The 22,228-nt window shown below is 43.2% G+C and overlaps 1 protein-coding gene across 7 annotated transcripts in view; it reads right to left on the bottom strand.

Moving 5' to 3' along the window:
• Positions 1 to 10,646: 10,646 nt before the first annotated feature.
• Positions 10,647 to 22,228, bottom strand: part of DPYSL2 (dihydropyrimidinase like 2) — a 75,335-nt gene continuing 63,753 nt past the window's right edge. For all 7 annotated transcript variants that reach the window (XM_026081790.1, XM_026081785.1, XM_026081787.1 and 4 more), the window contains 6 exons: positions 20,576 to 20,732; positions 20,272 to 20,413; positions 19,351 to 19,521; positions 15,947 to 16,126; positions 14,304 to 14,469; positions 10,647 to 13,518 (listed from right to left, as the gene is read on the bottom strand). In XM_026081790.1, the coding sequence (XP_025937575.1) occupies positions 13,427 to 13,518; positions 14,304 to 14,469; positions 15,947 to 16,126; positions 19,351 to 19,521; positions 20,272 to 20,413; positions 20,576 to 20,732 (908 nt within the window). In that variant the 3' untranslated portion in view covers positions 10,647 to 13,426. The remainder of the gene's footprint in view (positions 13,519 to 14,303; positions 14,470 to 15,946; positions 16,127 to 19,350; positions 19,522 to 20,271; positions 20,414 to 20,575; positions 20,733 to 22,228) is intronic.

The following is a 22,228-nucleotide window of genomic DNA, read 5'->3' as shown; positions in this document are numbered from 1 at the left end:
AAAAAACAAACTGTTCAGAATTATTTTGAGCTGATTTGTTCTAGTTGAAGTTCCCAGCACAATTGTTTATCCAGAGCCAGGGAAGGAGGGGGGAGATGCTATAAGCCAGATTCTGATCTCAGTTACCAGCCTGTGAAGCTCACTCTTAACTCTTTCCATGGCAAGGATCATCATAACCTCGAACCCAAACGCAGTGCGGATATGCAGGAACACTGACAAAACTCTAAGAGTCAAAACAGTAAAATTGGGATCAGAATTTGATACAACTCCAGATCAGTTCTGCTAAAATAAAATCGAAAGATTAATACAGATTAAATGGACCAGAACACATGCTTTTTTGGGCCAAGGTTTGTTAAAAATACAAAAGCTTTCACATCTAAGCAGTTGGTCAAATACACAGACTACAACAACCTATGCTGGTGTAGTCTAGTGATCGTTAGCAAATGCCTCAATGACATCCCAAGGACTGAGACTCACACAACTCCTTACATGGGGAACACATCAGCTGCTAGGCAGCAGGGTCAGGAGAAGGCTTGCTGCGATGTGCCCAGCTCCTGGTGCTTTTACCAGTACTGCATTCGCATTAAAAAAAAAAAAGGGGAAAATAAATAAGCCTGCTTTGGGTTTGCAATTGGGATGCTTCCTGTAATGCTGATTCTAACACTTCAGGGAACAATGAAGCGATATGTCATGTCTTGCAAACATAACAAAAATCTAGAGTCAAACCTGTGCTTTCTCTGAACACCTGATGGATGTGGCTTAGGACTCCCTATTAAGGGTCTGTCCCCCTGGGACTGAACCCTGAGCACAGGGTCAACATTACCAATCCACGAGAGTCAGAGCTGTGCACTGCTGGGTCAGAATAAAGTTTATGATTATAATTAGTCTTCAGGAATGATTTCCTGCACAGATAGATAGATACTTTTATAGCCCCAAGATCTAGTGTTGGCAAGGTTGTCTCCTTGAAGACTGATGCTCTGTCTTCTCTACCTGCTGCCTTCACTGAGTGGTAAAGAAAGAGGCTCAGTACTTCCACAATATCATTCACACTAACCTGAATTAGCCCAGGGGGAGCCATGGTTGTGCTGTAATGGCTAGGGCAAGGCAAACCCATTATCTGCAAATTAACAGGGCTGGACCTTTAGTTCATGTGTTGATCCAGATGGCTCTGAGCTCAAACCCTGCTCCAGATCCATGCGAGGGCAATAAAATGACAAGGAAGGAAGCTGGGCAGTCCTCCAGCGATAGCACCCCTGACCTCGGGAGGCTGTGCACTGCTAGAGGGTGGTAATGATAGCAGAACCCTGGTGCTATCAAACAGCTTTCAAACAGAGGGAATTGACTTGTGCTGAGACCAGGCAGATAACTCAATATTTACACAGGATTTCAACAGTAAAAGCACATTGTTACGCCTTAAAAGCTTTTGGAGGATGAGATCCAAGATGGCACAGCAAAGCCATGGAATGGCTCCAAGTTCTATTTCTTTGCAGTAAATTTATCAAAATGAGGTGTTGACTCTGTAAATCGCTAAGTGAGCAGATGTTGCCCCATTCACAATGCCAAAGCTCCCAGTAGCCCTCCAGCCTCAGCCTGCTGATCATAACTTCGACCTGGCGGCTCAGTGAAGTGCCAGGGGTGAGACTAAGGATCAGGGTTAAGCTAAGGAGCTGGTCCTAAATGCAGCAGCAGCCACTCTGCATATGCTCTGCAGTCCAGACCTGGACTGGGATCAGCAGATTGACTCATCTCCTGGTTCTGCCACAGGATTCCTGCATAACCTCAGCTGACTCACTTCATCCCTCTGGGCCTCTGTTCTCCAACTTTAAAATGGAGAGGGTTGTATGCAGTCATATACCTCCTTTATCTGGCTTTTGTATTAATGCTCCACACAGTAGTGTTTGCCTCTGACAATGCAGAGCCTCAGTTTTGGCTGGATGCGCCTGTACTGCCATTGTGTCATAGTCATAACAACATAAATTTATAATAACCAAGTTGTGCTTATTTTCCTGCACTTACTGCAGGAGCCCCTTTCTTTATTCCAATTTTTGAAGCCAGAGGCAGTTACACAAAATCTGCGTTAGAAGATGATGTATGACAGACCTTTGAAATCTGCCATTAAGCTGCTATTGTTCTTGCAAATGTGTTTACAGACTTAGAGACAAAAAAAATACTAAAAAGTGTTTCAAAAAGAGCAGCAAAACCATAGGAAGCAGTGCTGCAGCTAAGGAGGCAGAAGACTCAGTCTCTTTACCTGGCCCTGCCAGGGAGAGGGTTGGTGAGGTCCAGGGCAAAGCACTGCTCTGCCCTTGTGTTTGCCACTGCTACGGGTAGTTAAATTGCAAGTTCCTCATGGCAGGGACTCTTTCTTAATATGTATTTCATGCCAGACAAATAAGACAGTGGGTCTCATTCTAAACTGCTACTGTCAGAGTAACTAAACCCTCAGGCTTTTCAGTACCGGCACCCTTTCTCTCTCCAAGAAGCTGAGCAGGTATAATGCACCCTTCCTCTTCTCCGTGCTGCTTACTGATCAGCTGTGTTTGTCCCCTGGCTTTTCATCTCTCCCCATCCCTCTCCACTTGAATTTTAATCAGAAGCAGCAGCTGAACAGAAGGTACCATTTCCATAGCTACGGAAGAGGCATCGACAGCGAGAGGTGATGGAGAGGCTTTTACCCAGATGCAGCCATCATTAACATTCACCATAATAACCTTGCCTGCAAGCACAGCCCTACTATGGCAATAAGGCGCTCGGGCCGTAAATCCTTGGCCAGGCTTCTCTTTCATCACAGAGAACAAAACCTTTCGGGGTGAGATTTTTAATCCGCCAGTTAATCACTTTTATACATGGCATCATTTACACATAAGCAGAGACCACTTTAAACCATGTATGGCTACTCCAGTGGTCACCTTGCCTGAGGCACATGTGGACAGTAATTGCCCTTTCTGAGGTATTATGCATACACAAATGCACACCCACCCACCCTGGCAGCTGCTGTCTGCATATTGCTCCTCCCGTTGGACTGTTTTATGCCTCTAGAGACAACACAGTTTAGCAAAGACAGTTTCTCTGTATTTCTGGCTGTGCCACTGAGTTATTTTGGGAACTGGGTAGGACCTTTCCCCTCCATTGTCTCTATTTAGCTTGTGTTTTCCCTGTCTTAAACCTTCTGTCTCTCCTCCTCAAAAGCACAGCCTACAGCAGAAATTATTCCTCCCTGCAGGAGCCTCACAAAACCAATACATTGTTTGGGGGGAAAAAAAAAAAACCCTGTCATGCCATGGGTTTTCTCCATGAGCATGACTCAGGCCCCTTATGGTTTGTCTTTCATTTCAGGTATAAATCCTAGGCAGTGGCTGACTGGAGAGGCTGTGCGGGGTGTGGAGCATCCTTTGGTACACATATTACAAGGGGATTGGTTCTGCCATTAGATTGGGAATCTCTTTCCAGCATTGGTTTGTGCCTGTTATGGTGGAAACCTCCCCTACAGACACCCAACATTTGGCCTGCTGTGCCCTTTCAGAGCTTGCTATCCTAGCTTCCCTCACAGGAGTGCAGGGCGAGAAACTGGATGAATAAAACCGAATTTGAACATGAGGGAGGGAATGCTGGTGGGAGAAAATAACCCCTTGAGTAATTTATGAAGCACGTTTATAGCTGTTATTTATAGACCTCTATGGGGGATTCATATTGTTCTCTACCATCTGACATTATTTGGCAGTTAGTGGTGCCTGCAAAAAGGAAAAAAACAAAAAACCAATACCACATTTTTGATTAATAATGTTGAAAACTCAGGCTGTCAGCAAGCCCTCAGAAAGACTGTCCCTGCTCTCCTCTAATAACTTATGTCTTAAAGGTACAAGGGCTTAATTAAAACTCTCATCACAGTAAATCAATGGTAGCTCAAGGAAGAGAGAGATCCTTTCCCGCCCCTGTTCAGATCAAGTTTACCTGCTTATGCTTTTCTGGCATTTGATTTTGCATGCATGCAAAAATACTAAATCAATGGCATCAGTAAAGTGCTCACTGGGGGTCCTTAGTTTTTTTCCACAGCAAGCTGGAAAGCAAAATTTTTTAAGCATGTGCCTTCAATGTTATTTTTGGAGAGATTAATGAATTCAGGTGCAGTAAAAATAGTCTACTGCAAACAAATTCCTTCTTAGCATACTGGAAGGATAAAGAATGTCATCTGCATAAGCACAGCCTAAATGATACCACTAACTAGGCAAAGCAATTGCACCACTGCTGTGGCTCTTTGGGGCAGTGTTTTGTCTCAAATGACCTTGCCTGTTAGGAGCTGTTAATCCCAGCTGGATCCCAGCATCTGGAGAAGAGTGGACAAAACCTTCAAGCCTCAGTTACTGCTCTGTGTGGGAACAACATGTGCATCTAATTACAGGAGCGAGGTCGGTAGGGGGCTGGAAAGCAAATGATGATTCTTCAAAGCCTTTGGCTAGCTGAGTGAGGAAAAGCTCATTTCCTTGCCTACCCTGATATCCTATGGAAGGGAGAGTTATTTCACTGTGTTTCTTAAAATATAATATCTCCTGAGAGTTCAAACCAACTGCCAAGCCCTGGTTCATGGTGGAGCCCTCCTTAGCCTCTCTGGAATCTTTTCCAGCACTTGGCAGTGTGGCTGCTGCTGGCTTACTAAAGGAAAAAAAAAAAAATGCAGCTGACTTCAAGCAACCATGTGGGATGATAGTTCATTACGGTGTTGGCCCAGAGCCGAGAGAGTAGAGAGGGTAGGAGAGCAAAGGGGAGCAAACCACAGGATCAGCTACAGAGCCCTGGTCAATTCACAGACTATTTGGGTCTCCGCCTCAAAATGTCCAGCTGGGCTGAGTCCTCTGGGACTTCACGTTTCTCTTTGACCAAGAGGTAATATGAAACAGCCCAGAAAGAAAGGCCACATTTAATCTCGTGATGCTCCTGCTCTTTACAATATCACACAAGGCAAGCCATTCCTGGGAACTGTCTAACATCTGAGCCAAAAATCTGAATGGAGCTGATGAGCTGTGACATTTGAATGTCATCTAGCCTCAATCCAATCCCCAATTTCTGTTGGACTTGGCAACCGGCTTCCCCTCCCTGTCCCAGAAAGGCAACACTCCACCAAGGTCACAGCCACCTCCAGATGTTGCCACCTCTCCCATGCCATGCTTTTCTTTGTTCTGTAGGAGGAAAAAGCTACAAGTAGATGCATAAATAAAACAGAGTGTTTTTCTGCTTAGTTGATATTGTTAAGGTAGGTAGAGAAATGCAGCCATTTTCATGATGTTTTAACTATCTTGTGATGAAAATCTTGCTAGAATGTGTAGGAAAAGCCTATGGGGTGAATCTGACAGGGCTCTCTGGAAGAAGCTAATAAAAATATTATATCTTTGCTGTAGAATTTTGTGCATGAATTTGAATATGCACTGAGAAACAGATGAGTCCCTGTCACACTTGCAGTGATTTCTAATAGAAAAGCCCAGACTATTTCAGCAGTGTATGAACCAGAACTTAAAATGCATCTATCATCTAATCCAGGACAAAAAAAATGATGGCAGAGTTTTTTGGTGTTGAAAAGCATAATACATAATATCAGTGCTAAATCCTATGATGTCCTTTATGTTTAAGTAGGTCCATATCTGTTTGTGGAGGAAGTAATGTGAATAAAAGGGGGAAATAGGCTCAAGAAATTAGGAGAAATGCAGCTTAAACATGCATATCTGGTGCCCTCTTGTGGAAAAATGCCATGCTCCACTTCGGAGGAAAAAAAGCAAATATTCAGTGGTTTTAATGAACAGATTATGCCTTCGGGTAGGGCTTTTCTTTTTTGCCATGTGTTTGGACTCAGAACATGACTGAGACTGATGGAAAATAGAGTTTAGGTAGCCATTTAGTTAAGCATTTTCTGAAAAACTAACTTGAAATTTGCTAGGCTAGCAGTTGCTGCAGTTTTATCCATTATTTGAGTAGCTGTAATAATCACACCTCATTACTGTATCACCTAGCTGTTAGTGAACAACAGGTTGTGTTGGCGAAATATATTCTGGTTGCTCCTGGGTATTTTAGGGAGACTGGAGGAGGAAGAGATGTGGCTGTCACAGAAGCAGAAATAATAGTGGAGTCTAAGTGTGAGAGGTTAAATAAAGATTCTAAACACTTGTTTTTTTCTGAATTTTGAATGAAACAAAAGCAAAAAAAGGGTAGTAATCATCATGTTTTTAGAACTGAAATTTGGTGGTTGTTAGGGTGTTTTTTTTTTTTTTTTTTTAATTCCCATCAGAAGATGTAAGCAATTTAAACAGTCATTTCGCATCTCTTCGGAAAGTAGAATAAGCTGCTGACAAAACTGTCTAGTTAACAGTGAGCTGCAATTTATTTACTCTTGCATTTGCACTACTTTTTAATCTTAGGAATGCTTTGAATGAAAGGCATTAAATATAAATGCCCTCAAATACCAGCCAAAGCATGAAGCTTTTGTCACCTCTACATTATAATCCTAACAATCCAAACACTACTGGTTAAATGTTATGGCACTTCGACTCATAGCTTACATGGGAAAAATGAGCAATTTAAAACTTTTTTTTTAAACAGTAAGAATAATTACTGCTTAAAATACACTTGGGGGGGCAAACTGCAAATTGGCCCTAACTGCAACCAGGTTGCAGCAGGCACAACATATTTGCAAGTGTATAATATGTGATGTTGCAACTTTAAAAAAAAAGGACTATTGCAAAAAGAGAGTCTGTGTTTTTTCCTATGCCCTTACATGTACCAGCAACAGGCATCCATATCTATAGCCAAAATCTGAAAAATGTAGGCTCATTGGAGTCAGAGCTTTCCACCGTTTTAGACGGTGGCTAGTACTGTATATCCACACAGCGTTTCATCGGTTCTGGCTCGCATGACTGTAACTCAGTGCGATGACTAGCGAGGCGCCAGCAAGGAGAAGGCGCTGTGGCTTCCATCAGCGCACATTAGCTGGCCGCACTCACGCCGTTCAGGGTGCCTTTGGTTGCACAGCGGCGTGGGCTGCGGCTCTGCAGCAGGACGTGGCGGCATGCGGAGTAGAAGAAAGGGTTAAAAGAGTAACACGCTCAAGTCCCTAATGGCAAATCCGCAGTTAGAGCACCAAGGCAGTAAGTCAGTCATAACTTACTAGCGTGAGCAGAGGGCAGCTTCTCTGGCTTGTGTTATCTGTCTGGGAGAAAAACCAGATAATCTCGTCTACTTGTAGAACAATCATTTGGCAAAGTTTGCGGTTTTACAAGGAGAAAGGGGAATAGGAGGAACAGTAGCAAAGAGGGAAATGAGTCTCTTGAAGCTTTTAGCCAGAAGCTAGCTCTTGGAAAGAGATGGTGGGACAGTTTACTGCTGAATAGAATCACTGTTTTGATTGTTTTCAAGAAAGAAAATGGTTTTGTTTTCTCTGTTTTTTTTTTCTTCTTTTTCAGGGAAACCATTTCTGCTACTGGTAAAAAGAGCACAGATCAAAATTCTGCATATTTTCCAGGTTAGAGAGGAACAGTCAGTTGGTTCTTTTTTTGTACTTTTATTTTTTTACTATTTTCTCAAAGAGAAACAAGTGGGGCAAATAATGTAATAAACCAAGCAGTTGTTCATGCTTCCCCTCTTATTCCCCTTCCACCAGTAGCTTCTTACGTAGGGAACTGCTCCACAAAGCCAAAAAAGAAAAAAATGATATCCATTTAGGAAGGCCAGGACAGAAACAGAACCATTTCAGAGGCAAGAAAGCTCTGCCATTTCTTCAAATCTATCTTGCCTCTGTTTTTGGACATTATGCTTTTGTGAAGAAAAGTCAAAACCTCCTTAATAAACGATATTCTTCCTGCATCTAGATTGATCCTGTGCATGTTCTACATTTATTACATCTTACATGGCTCTTACCACATGGCCCAAGAGAGCTGATAACTTTGATTTTGTATGATGTCTTGCTGCCATCTAATGGTGTAAGCTAAGCCTTCATCTTTTGTGTTAAAGGGAGAAAAAACAGTTCTGAAGCTATAGCCTGTATCAGCATAGAGCAAGCAGCTGAAAGTATTAAATGCTTTAATTACTAAAAAGAAAAGTCATAAAAATCTTGGGAATTCAAAGTTAATTAACAGGATTTCAGTCCTGCATAAGCTATCCAGATTCATACATAGTACCTTAGTTAGGGGCACAAAACGGAGGTGGTTGTTACAAGGCAGCTGATGGGCAAAAGAAAGGCCTGGAGCTATGTGACACCATGTTCCCAGCCCACATGAATGCAGCTGTCATGACAGTCCACCCTAAGGGTTACTGAACAGTTCCTGGAGTGTTTCTGCCAAGGAAGAGCCTTGGGGACCTGTGCAATCACTCTCAAATTACTGTGGTGGGAGGTATTGACCTGTAGAAACTCTCCTTTTAGCCTTCTGGGAATGCAAAATGGTGCAATTTAACCTTCTCTGCTGCAAAATTGCTTGAGTTAGACAGTAGCACATATATGTGCTTTTATGTAGAATATAGAATATATCTGTAAGTGAGCCCTAGGTCACAGAAGCTTTGGTTTTGGAAATCTTGCCTTTGGTCTTAACACATTGAAATAGGACAGCGAAGGACTAGGGACAACTATTGCTCCCAACCACTCTCCCACTGCGTGACAAATGAAGCCACAGTGTCCTCAGGTGTGCTTACCTGCCTCTCCTCCTCGCCAGCTAGCATTCCAGGTCACTGAGTCAAATTTGTCTTCTCCTTTTTCTTCTGCTTTTAGCCACTAATTCTGTACCAATTCTGAGCTCAAATTAGATCTATACTGGGTCTTATATGCACAGTCACAGACCAGTCAATGGGAGGCCTGCAGAAAACCAAATCAGCACATACCTAATAAGCTATGAGCTGGATCTCAGTGGTGCCAGCATAAAGGATTAGCTGGATTACTGGGTAGACAAAATATGGCTATTCCTGTGCTCTTCTGTAGCAGCAAACCAGCATTGCCCACTGACCTGAATATCCTTCTGAGATTTCTCACTGGCATGGTTCCTCAGTACATGTTAGGTTTAGATCTGGTTGTTCATTACTTCTTCCTGACCTCAAAAACTTCTATATGCTTCAGTAGATTTTTTTTTTTATTTTGTTGTTGCTGTTCTTGCACTCTCTAAGGCCTGCTCCAGCACGGGCTAGGTTCATAAGGTCCCTGGAATGGATTCCCTGGGGAAAAGGTTTCTTCCTTCCAATTTAGTGACTGGAGGAAGAAATAATGATAGAATAATAACAAATGGAAGCTCTGCAGATATCTGTAAACTAAATATCAGTGTTTTAGGCTGAGTGTATCTTTCACTGTGACATTATCATAGGGACAAGCTAATACATCTTATACACAGCTACCCACCAGTCCTGCTCTATGACATTTCATTGCATACATGCTAATATCTAATCTAAGTCGCCAGTAACCAGATAACTGCTTGTCTTTGGTGACAGAGCCAGGACCACAGCCTAACCAAAAGTTTTCTGTCAGTGGATGACTATTGCCTCATGTTTCTCATTAAATACCAGTCAAAGGCTGACCCACTTGTTGGCCAGCTGATAGGTGTCCTTCACCATTAATTTGGCAAAATTGGGCAAAATGGTGACTCCATTAACGTTGATAGCTTACAGTATAAACTTTGAGCTCAGCCTGTCTTGGTTATTCCACTGCACTCCATGAACACAGTTACTGCACTATTACACTAAACATGCTATTTTCTAGTGAAGACTTAATTCACAGCCCATCTTCTCAGTGACAAATTGAAAAGCTGCTGTCCCTTTTCAAACAGATAAAATAGAAACCCTGTTCAAACTTCCCACTGGATAGGGGCACAAAATTTAAAGCTGTGTGGAGAAAGCTAATTGCAAGGCACAAAGGATTTAAATATTTGGTTTTGTTCACATTAGGAACAAGAGTTAAACAGCATTGCAAAGTCCATTGCAGAATCCAGCTGTGCTCTGCTTTGGGGTACGGCCACCGTGTGGGTTGTCCTTGTGGATGTAGGGATGTAGCAACCGAAGGCCTGAGGGGCTGACAGTCTTGGCCGGTTCAGAGACCTTGCAGTGATCCGGTGTGATTTCAATCACAGCATCACCACTACGCAGGAAAACCCAACCCCTTCCACTAAAAGTTTCACTGGAACGTGTCCAGCCAGCTCTAACGCTCCCCACTCAGTTATCTGTGTGTGGTTTCTATTTAGGGCTGCACTTTCCCCTCCCCATCTCTGTTATGAAGGTCCAAGTAGAAACACATTGGAGAGCCGAGGACTATACCAATAATTTTAGCTTCTTTTGCTCGCCTTTCATCAGTGATCCCTACTTAACCACATAATGTGGAGCCAGGAGTTTTCAGACAAATGTCTCTGCTTTGCCAGATACTGCCCTAAACAGACAACTGCCCTGAGGAGGCTTGCTCTCCCTTTCCTCCAAAGGAAATCACACTGCGGACCATCGATCGCTCTTTACTATCACTACAACTGTGAGGCCTTACCTGCAGCTCTGCTACCGTATATCTGACTCGTATGTGTGATTATCAGCAGTCTACATTAGCAGTGATTTCAGAGCCCAGTCAACTGCTATCTGCTGAAGGCACCAGCCAATATATGCAGTTACACAGAACATGTATCGCCTTGAGACACAGATGCACCTAGTGAAACAACAACATTTTGTCTTTATTAGGAGTTCCCATGGTAATATAACACAGAGTTCTTAAGGAATAAAACACAAGACTTTTTTTTTGCCATTGAGACAATGGTCAAATATCAGTACTTCTTTTCGTCTACACACATGATCAGCTTTAGCACTTACAGCTCCTCCACTCATGGTTCACAATCACAAATCCAAGGGTTAAATCCAGCTAGTATTAAATCCTACTTTCTTTTTTATTTTTAGAGCTTCAAGTCACTGCGGTTAATTAATTAATTAAGTCATCGACTTTTTTTTTCTTTAAGCATTTACATATGACATTCATTAAACAGACACAAAGCGGACGAGCTCTCACAGGAAAAAACATGCTTACATAGCCTGCAAAAATCTTTTTTTGTGATTTTTTTTTTTCCTTTTGAAGAACAAATTAAAACTAAAAAGTCGTCATGAGTCAGTGAAGGAAAAAAAAAGGAAGACTTAAGTGAATACTGAAGAGCCGCGAGTGTTTCGTAGAATTGAAACGGATTTGCATTTCTTTTTTTTTCTCCCCAACTCGTTCAAATTGATTTCAAAGTACAGGTGAAAAAAAAAATGAAAATAGCTGCAATATATATTACGTTTACGGATTACTTAACAAACAAAGTGCAAACTCTTTTATGCAAAACTAAAAGACCCAAAAGTTAAACCAAAATGAAGGGACAGATGAGTATGGTGATGTCTTTTCTTAACTTTTACATTCAAAGGGGCCTAAAGGAATTAGGGGTTGATGTTGGGAGGGTTTGGGTACCTACATAGCTTCCAGATCCTTTGAAAATCCCAGCACTTACACTTCATAACAACAAATTTGGTATTTGTTTCTTAAAAGCCTTCATATATCTAGTTTTTCCTTAAAAGGACCTGTAAACACCATTTAAAAAATACTCACAAATACGGAAAAACAAGGTCAATGTACATGGCAAAGTACGTATAGAAGAGAAAGCAGAAGAGGCAGATAAGTGCCAGGGCATTCAGACAGTGGAGGTAATGCTGTGTTAATTGTGGGTAGAAAAGCGCTCTGTGCTAAGAGACAGTCCAAGGCCTTGGGACCATCAAGCCCTCCAGCTAAGTTTAAGTGGGACTCCAACAGTGCAGATTTATTCTCCATGTCCTGAAGCATGAACCTCCAATGCTAGGGATAAAATACCTTCAATCCTAGAAGAGGTTTAAAAGCCCAGATCCTGCAGACTGCCACAGAAGCTGGGGCACCTAAATCTCCTCAAGGACTGCTCAAGGCCTCTAGTTTCTCAGATTGGAGGCAGTAAGCATCTGAGGAAGGGTGGGGAACAGGCCTTCTCATGACTATTTGCACAAAGGCAGATTCCTGAAGGAACAAGTGACTGTAGAAGAAACTTGCACCGTGTGTGAGAGATTCTCAGCTGCTGTTGACCCATCGAGCTGCTTTGAAACTCCCAGTTACAACAGCTGGGCATCTGGTCTCTAACTGGAATCGCTGCAGATGCTCATGCACGCGCTCAACTGACCAGCCTTTAGATGAGCGCTAAAGATAAGCTCTCACAAGGTTTTAAGTAACTGCTCATTGATGGCCGGAAAGGAGAACGTGGCTGCTACAGAAATTTTTCAGACAATGTGTTATTCATTGCCTATGGCCCCCTGCTTATCGATTTCCACCTCTGGGAATGAAAGACAAACTAATTGCTAAAAGCTTCTCAAGAGACTCTGTTCCAGCTTCTCAGCTGGTATCCAACACCTTTTTTGCACCAGCTCAAGGCCTAGTATATTGAAGTGAAGATCATAGCTTATGAACCTGCTCCGTGACCTCCTACTGAAGCTAAGTGGGAAGCATTGGCTGGAATGACGCAACCTAGGAACACCTGAAGAACCAGGGCAGCAGTGGCAGTGACACTGGTGGGAGTCTGTAACACGAATGAGGCTCAGGAAGGACCGGGAAGAACAGGGAAAGCCCCAGTTCTGAGATAAGGCTTCGTAAACACAATGATACAAAAATATTAAAAACACACACACAAATATTAAAAAAAAAAAAAAAAAAAGGTTTCCTCAAGGACCTAGTTTGCAGCAAAATCCAGAAGGAAAAAAAATGAAAAAACAAACAAACAGAACAAAACCCCCCCAACGATTCTAGCTCACCCGTCGACGGGGTGCGATGCACTTTGTCAATTCCTAGCGCTGGGTCCTGTTTCTCTCTCTCAGCAGCAGACAGCTATTCAGTGACCTCAACAGCGGTGGCAGGGGAATGGTTACAGACAGGCCTGGATTTGTGTCCCTCCATGCTCTCCTAGCTATTCCGCTGGAACACAGAACCCTACAGAATATCCAGTTTAAAACCCTTGAACTACTCTTCTGCTTGACATTGAAAAACAAAAAAAGCTAATTTTTACATTTATTATTTATTTATTCCTTTTCTGTGTGTGTCTTAAAGGCAGCTCCCGGGAAATTCACTTTATCCTTCCTTTATTAAAAGAAAGATGCTTAATGGGACAGAGGCCACATCTCTCAAACATCCTCTTTACATTTACTTTTCCATGTCAGAGGTGTCAAAAACAGGGTTTATTTCTTTAAATGTGTAGGGGCTGAGGGGGAAGTGAGAGGGGTCGATGAAGATGAGGAGGGAATCTGAGGGGACTGAAAGTGGCGCCTTACTTCAGCCCCCCCCCCCCCACTGGTTGCCCGCAGTAACTGTCACAGGCTCTAAAAGAATCAAAAAGGGTCTCCAGGTGCCCCCGTCCCCTCCCCTGGTCCGCTACGCGGGCACAGAAGGGGTCGGTCCTTAGCCCAAGCTGGTGATGTTGGCACGTCCGCCAGGCGGTGCCACGATGCGCTGAGTCGTGCGACGTGGGATGTTGTCGTCGATCTGTGCACCTGGAGGAGACAGAAGCTAGGTCAGGTCCCCCATGCAAGGAAGAGGTTGAGACAAGCGAGTTACATGACAGCCTCCCGCAGGCTGAACTTGGCCAAGGGGGGGTCAGGAGAACACGGCTGCGCTGAAACCCAGCAAGTCCTCTTAGACCAGGCTCCAACGGAGTGCACTAAAAGCATCATCTTTGGAGAAAAAGCCCTTATTGGCTTCCATTCTACTGAAACCTGTCCTTTATTCCTCCATCCAACAACTGAGCCACCCAACCCTATACGTTTTAGAGTTGACTAAGTGATTTCATGTTAGTGGGCTTTTAATTCCATTTTATAGTTTTCATCACGCACTTTCAACTTTTCATTTTGCAGAGACTCTGGTCCTGTCACACTCTGCATATTTCCTTACACCACTTGGTCCTAATCTGTTAAAGATGCTTGTATCAGGAGTAGCCGCTGATCCTAGCCAAACTGTTCCACATCTTATTGCACTGAAATGGCACAATCAGAAATCAAATCTGTTGCATAAGAGATCCACAGCTGGTCTCAGCGGGCAAAAACTGTTTTGTTCAGATACCCTGCCAAGGGCGGAGCCCAGGACGCAGTGGGGTATTCAGTATTTGTGCCACAGCACACAAATAAACAGGATTTTGTGATAGCTCTTACACTGTTTTTCTTCCTTTTTAAAGGGATAATCTCCAAGCTAAAAACATCCCACAGCTTTTCTCATCTCATTCCAATTTCAAGAGAATTCATGGAGTAAGTAATAAATAATTTAGTCCTATAAAAGCATGTACCAGACAAGCTAAATCCAGACTGGTGCAGGTTCCTCACGGGTGGGGCCTGCTGTTTGGCAGGAGACGTCTTAGCCGAAGACGCTGGTGTGACGGTCTTGGGCGTCACTGAGACTTCGCAGACAGGCCCATCGTAGAGGCCTCGTGGCACACCCCGCAGCTCGGCCAGCTGCAAAACACAGAAGCAGGGAGACTTCAGGGTCAAAGCAGTCTTCAAAACAGACCTAAAGAGCTGGCCAGATGTTGCTAAGCCAAAGAGACACATTTCAAGATTCATCTTTAGGATCAGGATTTGAAGGCATATAAAATCTCCTCCACGCTGATACTTGGGTGGTAGCTGATCTTTTAAGCAGTATGGCTAAAATGACACACGTTCTGGACCCCTTTGGATCCAGCTAGCTGCTAGCTGGTGTTAGAAGCCTAGATAAGACAGCATTGCTTCTCCTGCATCACAAGTTCTTTCTTTCGATGATCTCAAAGTACCTGTTGTTACATTAAAGACTCGTGACAACTCTCTCATGAAACTTATTACTTATGACCAAAAAGCACAACAATGCTGACAGAGCCAGGGCTGCATAAACAAGAGTCAGACTAGCTTTATATCACCAACTTCAGAGCTTTAGATTGGGGTAAATGCAATTATTCCAGCTGAGATACTGCTCAATTGGATTTATAGGTCAAACACACATTTCTGTGGGAGATCAGAACACAGTGGAAACCATGGCTCTGTTCTCTGAGGTGCTAAATTATTTGAGTTCATAATTTTTATAATTTGTAATTTCTTCAAATGAACAATTGAGGAAAAAAACATTTGCAAGGAAATGTGTAGACTACTTATGATAAGCAGAACTAAAGCAGCTCCAGATTTGACCAGCAGAGAGCAGTATTTCAGACATCTAAACATTTTCTTTCTCCTCAGGAATCTGATGACTTCATTTGGAAATGAACTTTTTAAATCCTTGGCAACTAAAAATCACTAGGAGTTCAGCACCATCTTCTGTGTCAGTTTTTACCAACTAAAGGTATATCAGAAGGCAGCTCCTGCTTTGAATGGGTGTATTTTACAAAAACACATTTCCAAGAATTTTAGCCTCTTAAAAATAGAAACATTCACGCTTTTAAACCATCAGTAGGTTGTGCCTGTGACTCACTAGTCACCAGACAAGATCATCTGATTGCATACGCATAAGACAGAAGGGAAAGCAGCATGATATATCTTTAACAATAAATTAGAATTCTAAATTGTTGCTGAAAGGTTCAATATATAAATGCTATGACTAAGTTCACTTGATACTCCTGTGATCAGAGAACCCTGCAGGGTTATTTGCAGACTGACTCATGTCCAAACTGGACAGTTCTTCCTAGACACACACTGTGTCGAGGTGACTCCGAGACAGAGAAGAATTAAAGAGCAGAAATAAAATTTGCAGCAAAAAACAAGTCCAGGCCAAGCATATCCCTGTAATGACTTAAGTGAAAAGCAAAAATAAATGAGGAATGAGATAAATATGGCTCTTATCCAGGGAACATTTTCTGTTACAGAAGTGCATGTGTTCAGCAAGCCAGGGGATAGCATCTGTTTTCCACCCACTTTAACTCAGGAGTTCCAGGGAGAGAATAAATGTGCATCTATCATCCATACTCACCCTGCTCCTTGCTTTGATGCGCTTGTAAACAAAGTCAGGAAATGGTTTCCTGGGGATATACCGTCCAGAGCCCTCAGTCACATGGAGATTCCCATCCTCCAGCACTATCTTCCCCTGGCTGATAACCACCAGGGGAGACCCACGGCACTCCATGCCTTCAAAGATATTGTACTCCACAGACTAGGACAAACAAAAAGATAGTGTGAAGCAAACATGTTCCTCCCAACAAAACCTGCTGTGCTTTAATTAGCAATCACCAGTCATGCTAATTCCCCAAGTTTTGAGGCTAGATGGAAGCAAACCCAACAGCATTTGTCTGAATTGTACATACTGTGGTGTAATAGTAAGACTTGTCTTTATTATCCATTAAATTTACTGAGGACTTACTCATGCAGAATTCCTATTGAGACAAGATTCATAAAGAGGAAATACCATTCCAAATGAGAATACCTCAAAGCCCAACTGTTTAAATGGATTTAGGCGCCTAGATCCTATGTACTGTAATGGATTTAGGAGCCAAATCAAGTTTACTCTGAGCTTCAAATTAAACATAGTGATAATTATTAAAAACTATTTCATGCCAGTATTTTGGTTAATGGGTCAGGGACCAGGACAATCTTGTCTTACCATAATGGGATTGCTCATCCTCAATTAATAGGATTTGAAACATTACACCATGGAAAAAAGAGAAGTTTTAAAAGAACCATTGGTAAATGTCCCACCCATGAAGCATCGTGGCACAAGATGCACTACAACCATGTTATTTGGGGACTGTTAGTCTAGCAACCATCTCTAGGACAAATCCAGGCCTTTTTTACTGAGCTAATGATGGAGTTTTATCTTGAAGTGTGTTTTAAGTATGGGTAGGTTTGACTGCAGATTTACAATTAGTTGGAAAGGCGGTTAAATTGAGAGCAAACAGGGTCCAGGATGAAAAAAGTTGTGGTGGCAAAGGAGGAGGCTTGGTTAGAAGCTCATGAACTAGCCTGGTTCCAAGAACAACACAATCTTCCTCTCTAGCTCCTAATGTTTCCTTGCCAGACAGTGGCAACAGTAGTGTGAGTTCTTGGAAAATGTCCATATGTTGCTCTAGCATTTAAAAATGTAACAATCATCTGATGCCACATAATCACTACATCTCGTTGTGTCGCAGCAGTCACTCTGCCTGAGTTTCAAAGAGGCTTTTGTTTTATATTTGACCAAACTAGGATGCCTTGACTTTAAAGACAGCTCCATGTTCTTCGCTCCTAGCAACCTCTCCTCTATCACAAGGCACGTGCAGTGTGAGACACAAAAAATACCCCAGCAGGTGCAATGCCAGATATAACAGGTGATGTAATGAGAGAGGGGAAGAGGATTAGAGCTGGACTTTATACAAAGAAGTCACATTGTCCTCTGGTTTATCTATGGAGCATCCAGAACAGAAACATACTCCATCCATCCTCTTCCCTCCATCCACTTCATTATTATAAGCCTTTCTGGAAGGATTTGGTGGCAGGAATTGTCTCTGTACTTTCAGTTTGTACACAGGAGGTGCCTGATCTCCAATGAGAGTTTGTGGGTGCTTCTGATATTGTAACAAAAAGGCTGCTATTTCTTGGACAGTTCTTCAAGTTCTGAACCATCCACTTGAAAAGAGAGCACTGGCTCTTCATCCTCCGTAGCCTTGGCACCATGTTTGATCTTAAAGATGCAGCCTTCAGCGACTGCTGATCATTGAGTGCTGAGACCTCCAACATGACACAAGAGTTTCAGTGGGAACCTACAGTCCTTAGCCTATAAAGCATTTCTGAATGCTTGTTCCAAGGTAGATCTGATTCTCCTTCAACCTCCTCCAGAAGATCTACAGCAAAATCTGGCAATGGTATGGAGTCAGTCATGACTGTACTGGAGCATATCCACAAAAGATAAGGTCTTTCAATTTTTTGTTAGGAAATTTAAAGAGTCTAGTTCATTTCCCAAAGACAACAGTCATTAAATGGCAATGACTTTCAGATATTCAAGCCAGCAAGCTACTTCCAGCCCTTTGAGCTATTCAGCTCCTATAACCACAAACCCAGACTCAGACCACTAAACTTGGCACCTAATAGCAGTATCTCCCTGGAATCCCACGCAAGTCAGGCATCTCCTGATAGGAGGTGTGATGAGTCTGGAAACACCTCTAAAGTGATTAAGGTGACTAGACTTCTGAGTATGGGTGCCTCTGTTTGGAGTCTAAGCACAGGCACAATGAATCCAGGCCATCTGTGACCAATTCCAACACAGAGTTAAGTCACAGGGAAGTGAACCAAACCTTTTAAAAAAAGTTTCTTTGTGAATGTGCCCAGGGATCCAAGTGTGGAAGAAAATTTTGCTCCTTTAGCTCCAGAGTGAATTAAACCATTCATGGAAAAAAAGAACAAGAAGTTTTTTCCAGGGAAACACTCCACAGGTTCATTGCCAGCAGTGAAACAAGTTGTCAACAAATGCAAACAGTGGTTGCTTTCTCTGAGACAGTGCTAGAAGGTCACAGGGAGACTCCAACCAGTCCTTTGCACTGGGACCATTCTGCAGTTTCCTACAGGGTGGGACAACTTTTTCACTGTAGGAGCCAGGTGTAAGACCTGGGACACCACTGTGTGCCACAAGCAAACAGTGCCACCACAAAGCTGCAAAAGAAATGGTGGTTTGGAAGCTGCCTTGTGTCTCTCTGCACCAACTAGCATGGAGATGATGATCAGTAAAATCATGTATAAATATGACTCCACACACATGCCCCTATGGATTCACTCAGCTCACGGTGCTTGAAATCAGTGTTTCTCTAGTCCCCTCCTCCTCTTGGATATCCACCAACTTCTGGACCTGCACAGCTAACCCTGCCTCTCAGCAGAGATGAGGGGCAAGACCAGTAAAGCCTGAACACAGTTAGAGGCCTGCAGCAATCACAGGGCCAGATCAGTATGTGGTGTAAATCCCCTCAGCCTCATTGATCTGAATGAAAGCTCCAGCTAAGGTGTCCCTGAGCTGACATGCTTCACTGACCACAACTAGAAAAGGCCCATTTCACATTCCCACCACAAGTGAGCCAGGTCATAAATGACATATTGTGGTAAGAGGCCTGTTGGTATTTTAAAAGATTTAAAGAGCTTTCTGTGTGCTCAGATCCATGTGTCCAACACTCAGATACAGCACACCATCCCTTTGCTGAGGGGAATCTCAGGGTATTCATTCAGATTTGGACTCAGTGGTTTTTCCTTCTGTTCACACAACTGAGCTGTAGTGGATGTAAAACCAGAGAGGGCTTGGGGCATGGAGGAAAAAGTCCTGAGCTGTCATGAGCTACAGTTCTCAGTAGCACAGTCTGGCATTGAGGGAAGAGAGGAGGAGATAAGCAGCAGAGCTCACACCACAGAAATTATCCTTACTATGTTATGAGTCTTGGCAGAGATTGTCTTGACACTGTCAGGATCCCAGATAACCAGATCAGCATCAGAGCCCACTGCGATACGGCCCTTCCTTGGATAAAGGTTAAAGATTTTAGCTGCATTTGTGCTGGTCACAGCCACAAACTGGTTCTCATCCATCTTGCCAGTCACCTGGGGAAAAACAAAAAGAGTCACTGCATTAGCCAGGTGGGGACTATGCTGAAAAGCAAGTGGCTGACAGCACATCCATCGAAAACAAATTCTCAGTGATCTCTAGAGGGGCAAGAACCTCAAGCAAAGCGGCCATAACAAGCATTTAGGGGGAGATGACAACACACTCCTGCAGGTCTTCCAGCTCTGAATGTCTGCTTACAGCCTAAGGCACAGAAAAGAAAGGAACTTGTCTTGCTCGCACACTCAACCCTGGTACAGAAGGTACACGGGTACACAAGGCACAGAACCCAAGCCGCCTTTCATTGCTCTAGCTATCTATTGCACTTGGCCACACAGTCCTACTACCTTGCAAACCTTGACGAAGGAATGTGAAAACTGCTGCTTGATCAGTGCCTCAGCAGCATTTTACAGGTGAAAAAAGAGATAATAAAACACACATGAACAGAGTTTCAACTGCTCCTCGTAGACTGGCACTTTTAGGTCAGAAATTAACTGTGACCAAAGAAGAGAAGATCCAGACCTGTCATTCAATGCTCTCCACTCAATTGCTATTCTGTTACTGGCATAGAGGTACAAAAAAGGCACTAGAAAAGAAGAGCTACCAAATGTTACATAGGCTGCATTTTCTAGACTGCAGAATCATAGGTGGAATGGTGGCAGAATTTAAAGCAGCCCCAAGGCTGGTACACGGTGCAAGGGCTTCTGCTCCAGCCACAATACAATCAGTCAGTGACCTGTGTGACATACCACAGCCTTATCCCAGATGATGGACATCCTCTCTTCAGTCCCATTGGTTCCTTCAGGGATCAGGGTAAAGTTGTCCTTTCCGACAGCTTTCTGAGCAGTGTTGAAGGTGCAGTGGGCACTGCCAGTAACTTGGAGGTCCCCACTTAAAAAAGACAGTGATAGGTATTTACAATGTTTATCATCACAGGTTTACCACTCAAGGTAAAACAGCCTTTTGCTAGCTGGCAGCAACAGCTATTATTTCTATTGCCCGCTGTTCTCCTGACAAAGCACGTGTTGTATGAACACACAGAGCTCTACTCACCAGGACAGCAGCGAGTTGAGAAAATCAGGAGTGGTTGGGTCAGGACTCAGTGGTGGGGAAGTGACAAAAGCTGCTGCCTTAGCCCAATTCTTACTCCAGTAATGAGATCCATCAGTTCCCAGGCTGGCTGTGATGGGCTCTCCATATACCACTGTGCCTACAGGACAGGAATACAGGCAAACCTGCTGTGAGTGCCAAGCAACATGCATCTCCAGCCTGGCTTCCAAGTACAAAGCATCCTTCTAAAAAAAGGATGAAGTTTTTTCCTTGGGTAACTTAGGCCAGCACTGCACAGCACAGCACTGAAACCCCTGCAGGGTTTCTTGGGGATTCCTCTTAAGTATGTGATTGCAAACACAACATTGGATTAAATTCACTGCCCTAAGTAACAAGATGATCAGATATCATTAAACCCCTGGCCTATTCAACGCTTCTCTGAAACCGTGTTAAATTACTAATGGCATATGTTTTCACAAGCAAGCTCTTAATTGTATATGCCTATCTTGAGATCTCTAAAGAAATATAAGCATTTTCCAAAAATCAGTTCCCCAGAATAAATATCCAGACCTCTAAATACCTGAGTTAGTAGTAAAGATATTGTTACTGATAAGAGTTTAGAGCAGCAAAACACGCACAACGCCTTCACACAATTGCTGAGGTCAGCGCTGATTAACTGTGCTGGAAAGGGTTACAGCAGATTCATTGTATTCTGGGCCAGGAACCTTACAGAAGAGGCCGAGGGGAATTGTAAGAGAGTGAGGAAATCCAGTCTGGCTCAATCAGAAGGGACATTAAAGAAAAAGAAAGAAGAAGAAGAAGAATAGCGCCTGAAATAGTTTTATAAATGTGTATGTATTACAGCTCTAACAAGGCTGGCCTTACTGGAGTAGGCAATGTAAAGAGACCTGCTGAGAGAGACTTCGTGTCAGAAAAGTTACTGCCTAAAGAGAAAGCACACCACTGAGGGGAAGTATCAGTGTTTCTGGTTCACAAATGCGGCTCAGGAAAACTGAGCGATTCCCCCAAGGGTACAAGGCAAATCTGTGGCAGAACTAGGAAATGAAATTAGACTTTCTGACTCACTGTCCAGTGCACTAACCAGCAGTGCATCCTTCCTCTTTATTAGCATTTTTGGAACCACATGAAGGAACAGATGATCTTTAAGGCCATGATACTTTGCATGCTGGAATGCACCAGCAACATCTGCACAGCAAGCAGATGCACAATGCTGCAACTTCAAAAGCTGTGGAAGCTGGTAGCCCCACAGATCTGCTCACCAAATGAAACCTTCCTGAAATCTCTGCAAAGTGCCTGTCCACCTGGCTTCCGAGCCCAGACATTTCACGTATTTGCATCTGCCTGCAAAAGATGTGGGTGGTTAAAATACTAATACTAAATACTTGAATTTGAAAAGACTGGCAAGGGCCATGCCAGAATTGGTCAGCAGGTCTTAAATACTTCACCATACAGAACACAAAAGTATGATCTTTTGCCAGTTTGTTCAAACTGCTGCTAAGTCTACAGCCTCTCAAGCTAGCTGGGAAAGAGTGGATTAGCTGAGGCAGAACGATGCACTAACTGGCTTCATGCTGCTTGCAGGACCACACTGCAACAGGAGGTGTAGGAACAGCCTTTATTAGAGGGGAAGCAGCA

The sequence above is a fragment of the Apteryx rowi genome, unplaced genomic scaffold, assembly GCF_003343035.1.
Source record: "Apteryx rowi isolate R43461 unplaced genomic scaffold, aptRow1 scaffold_56, whole genome shotgun sequence".
Lineage (NCBI taxonomy): Eukaryota > Metazoa > Chordata > Aves > Apterygiformes > Apterygidae > Apteryx > Apteryx rowi.
This window is presented reverse-complemented; position numbering and strand designations above follow the sequence as displayed.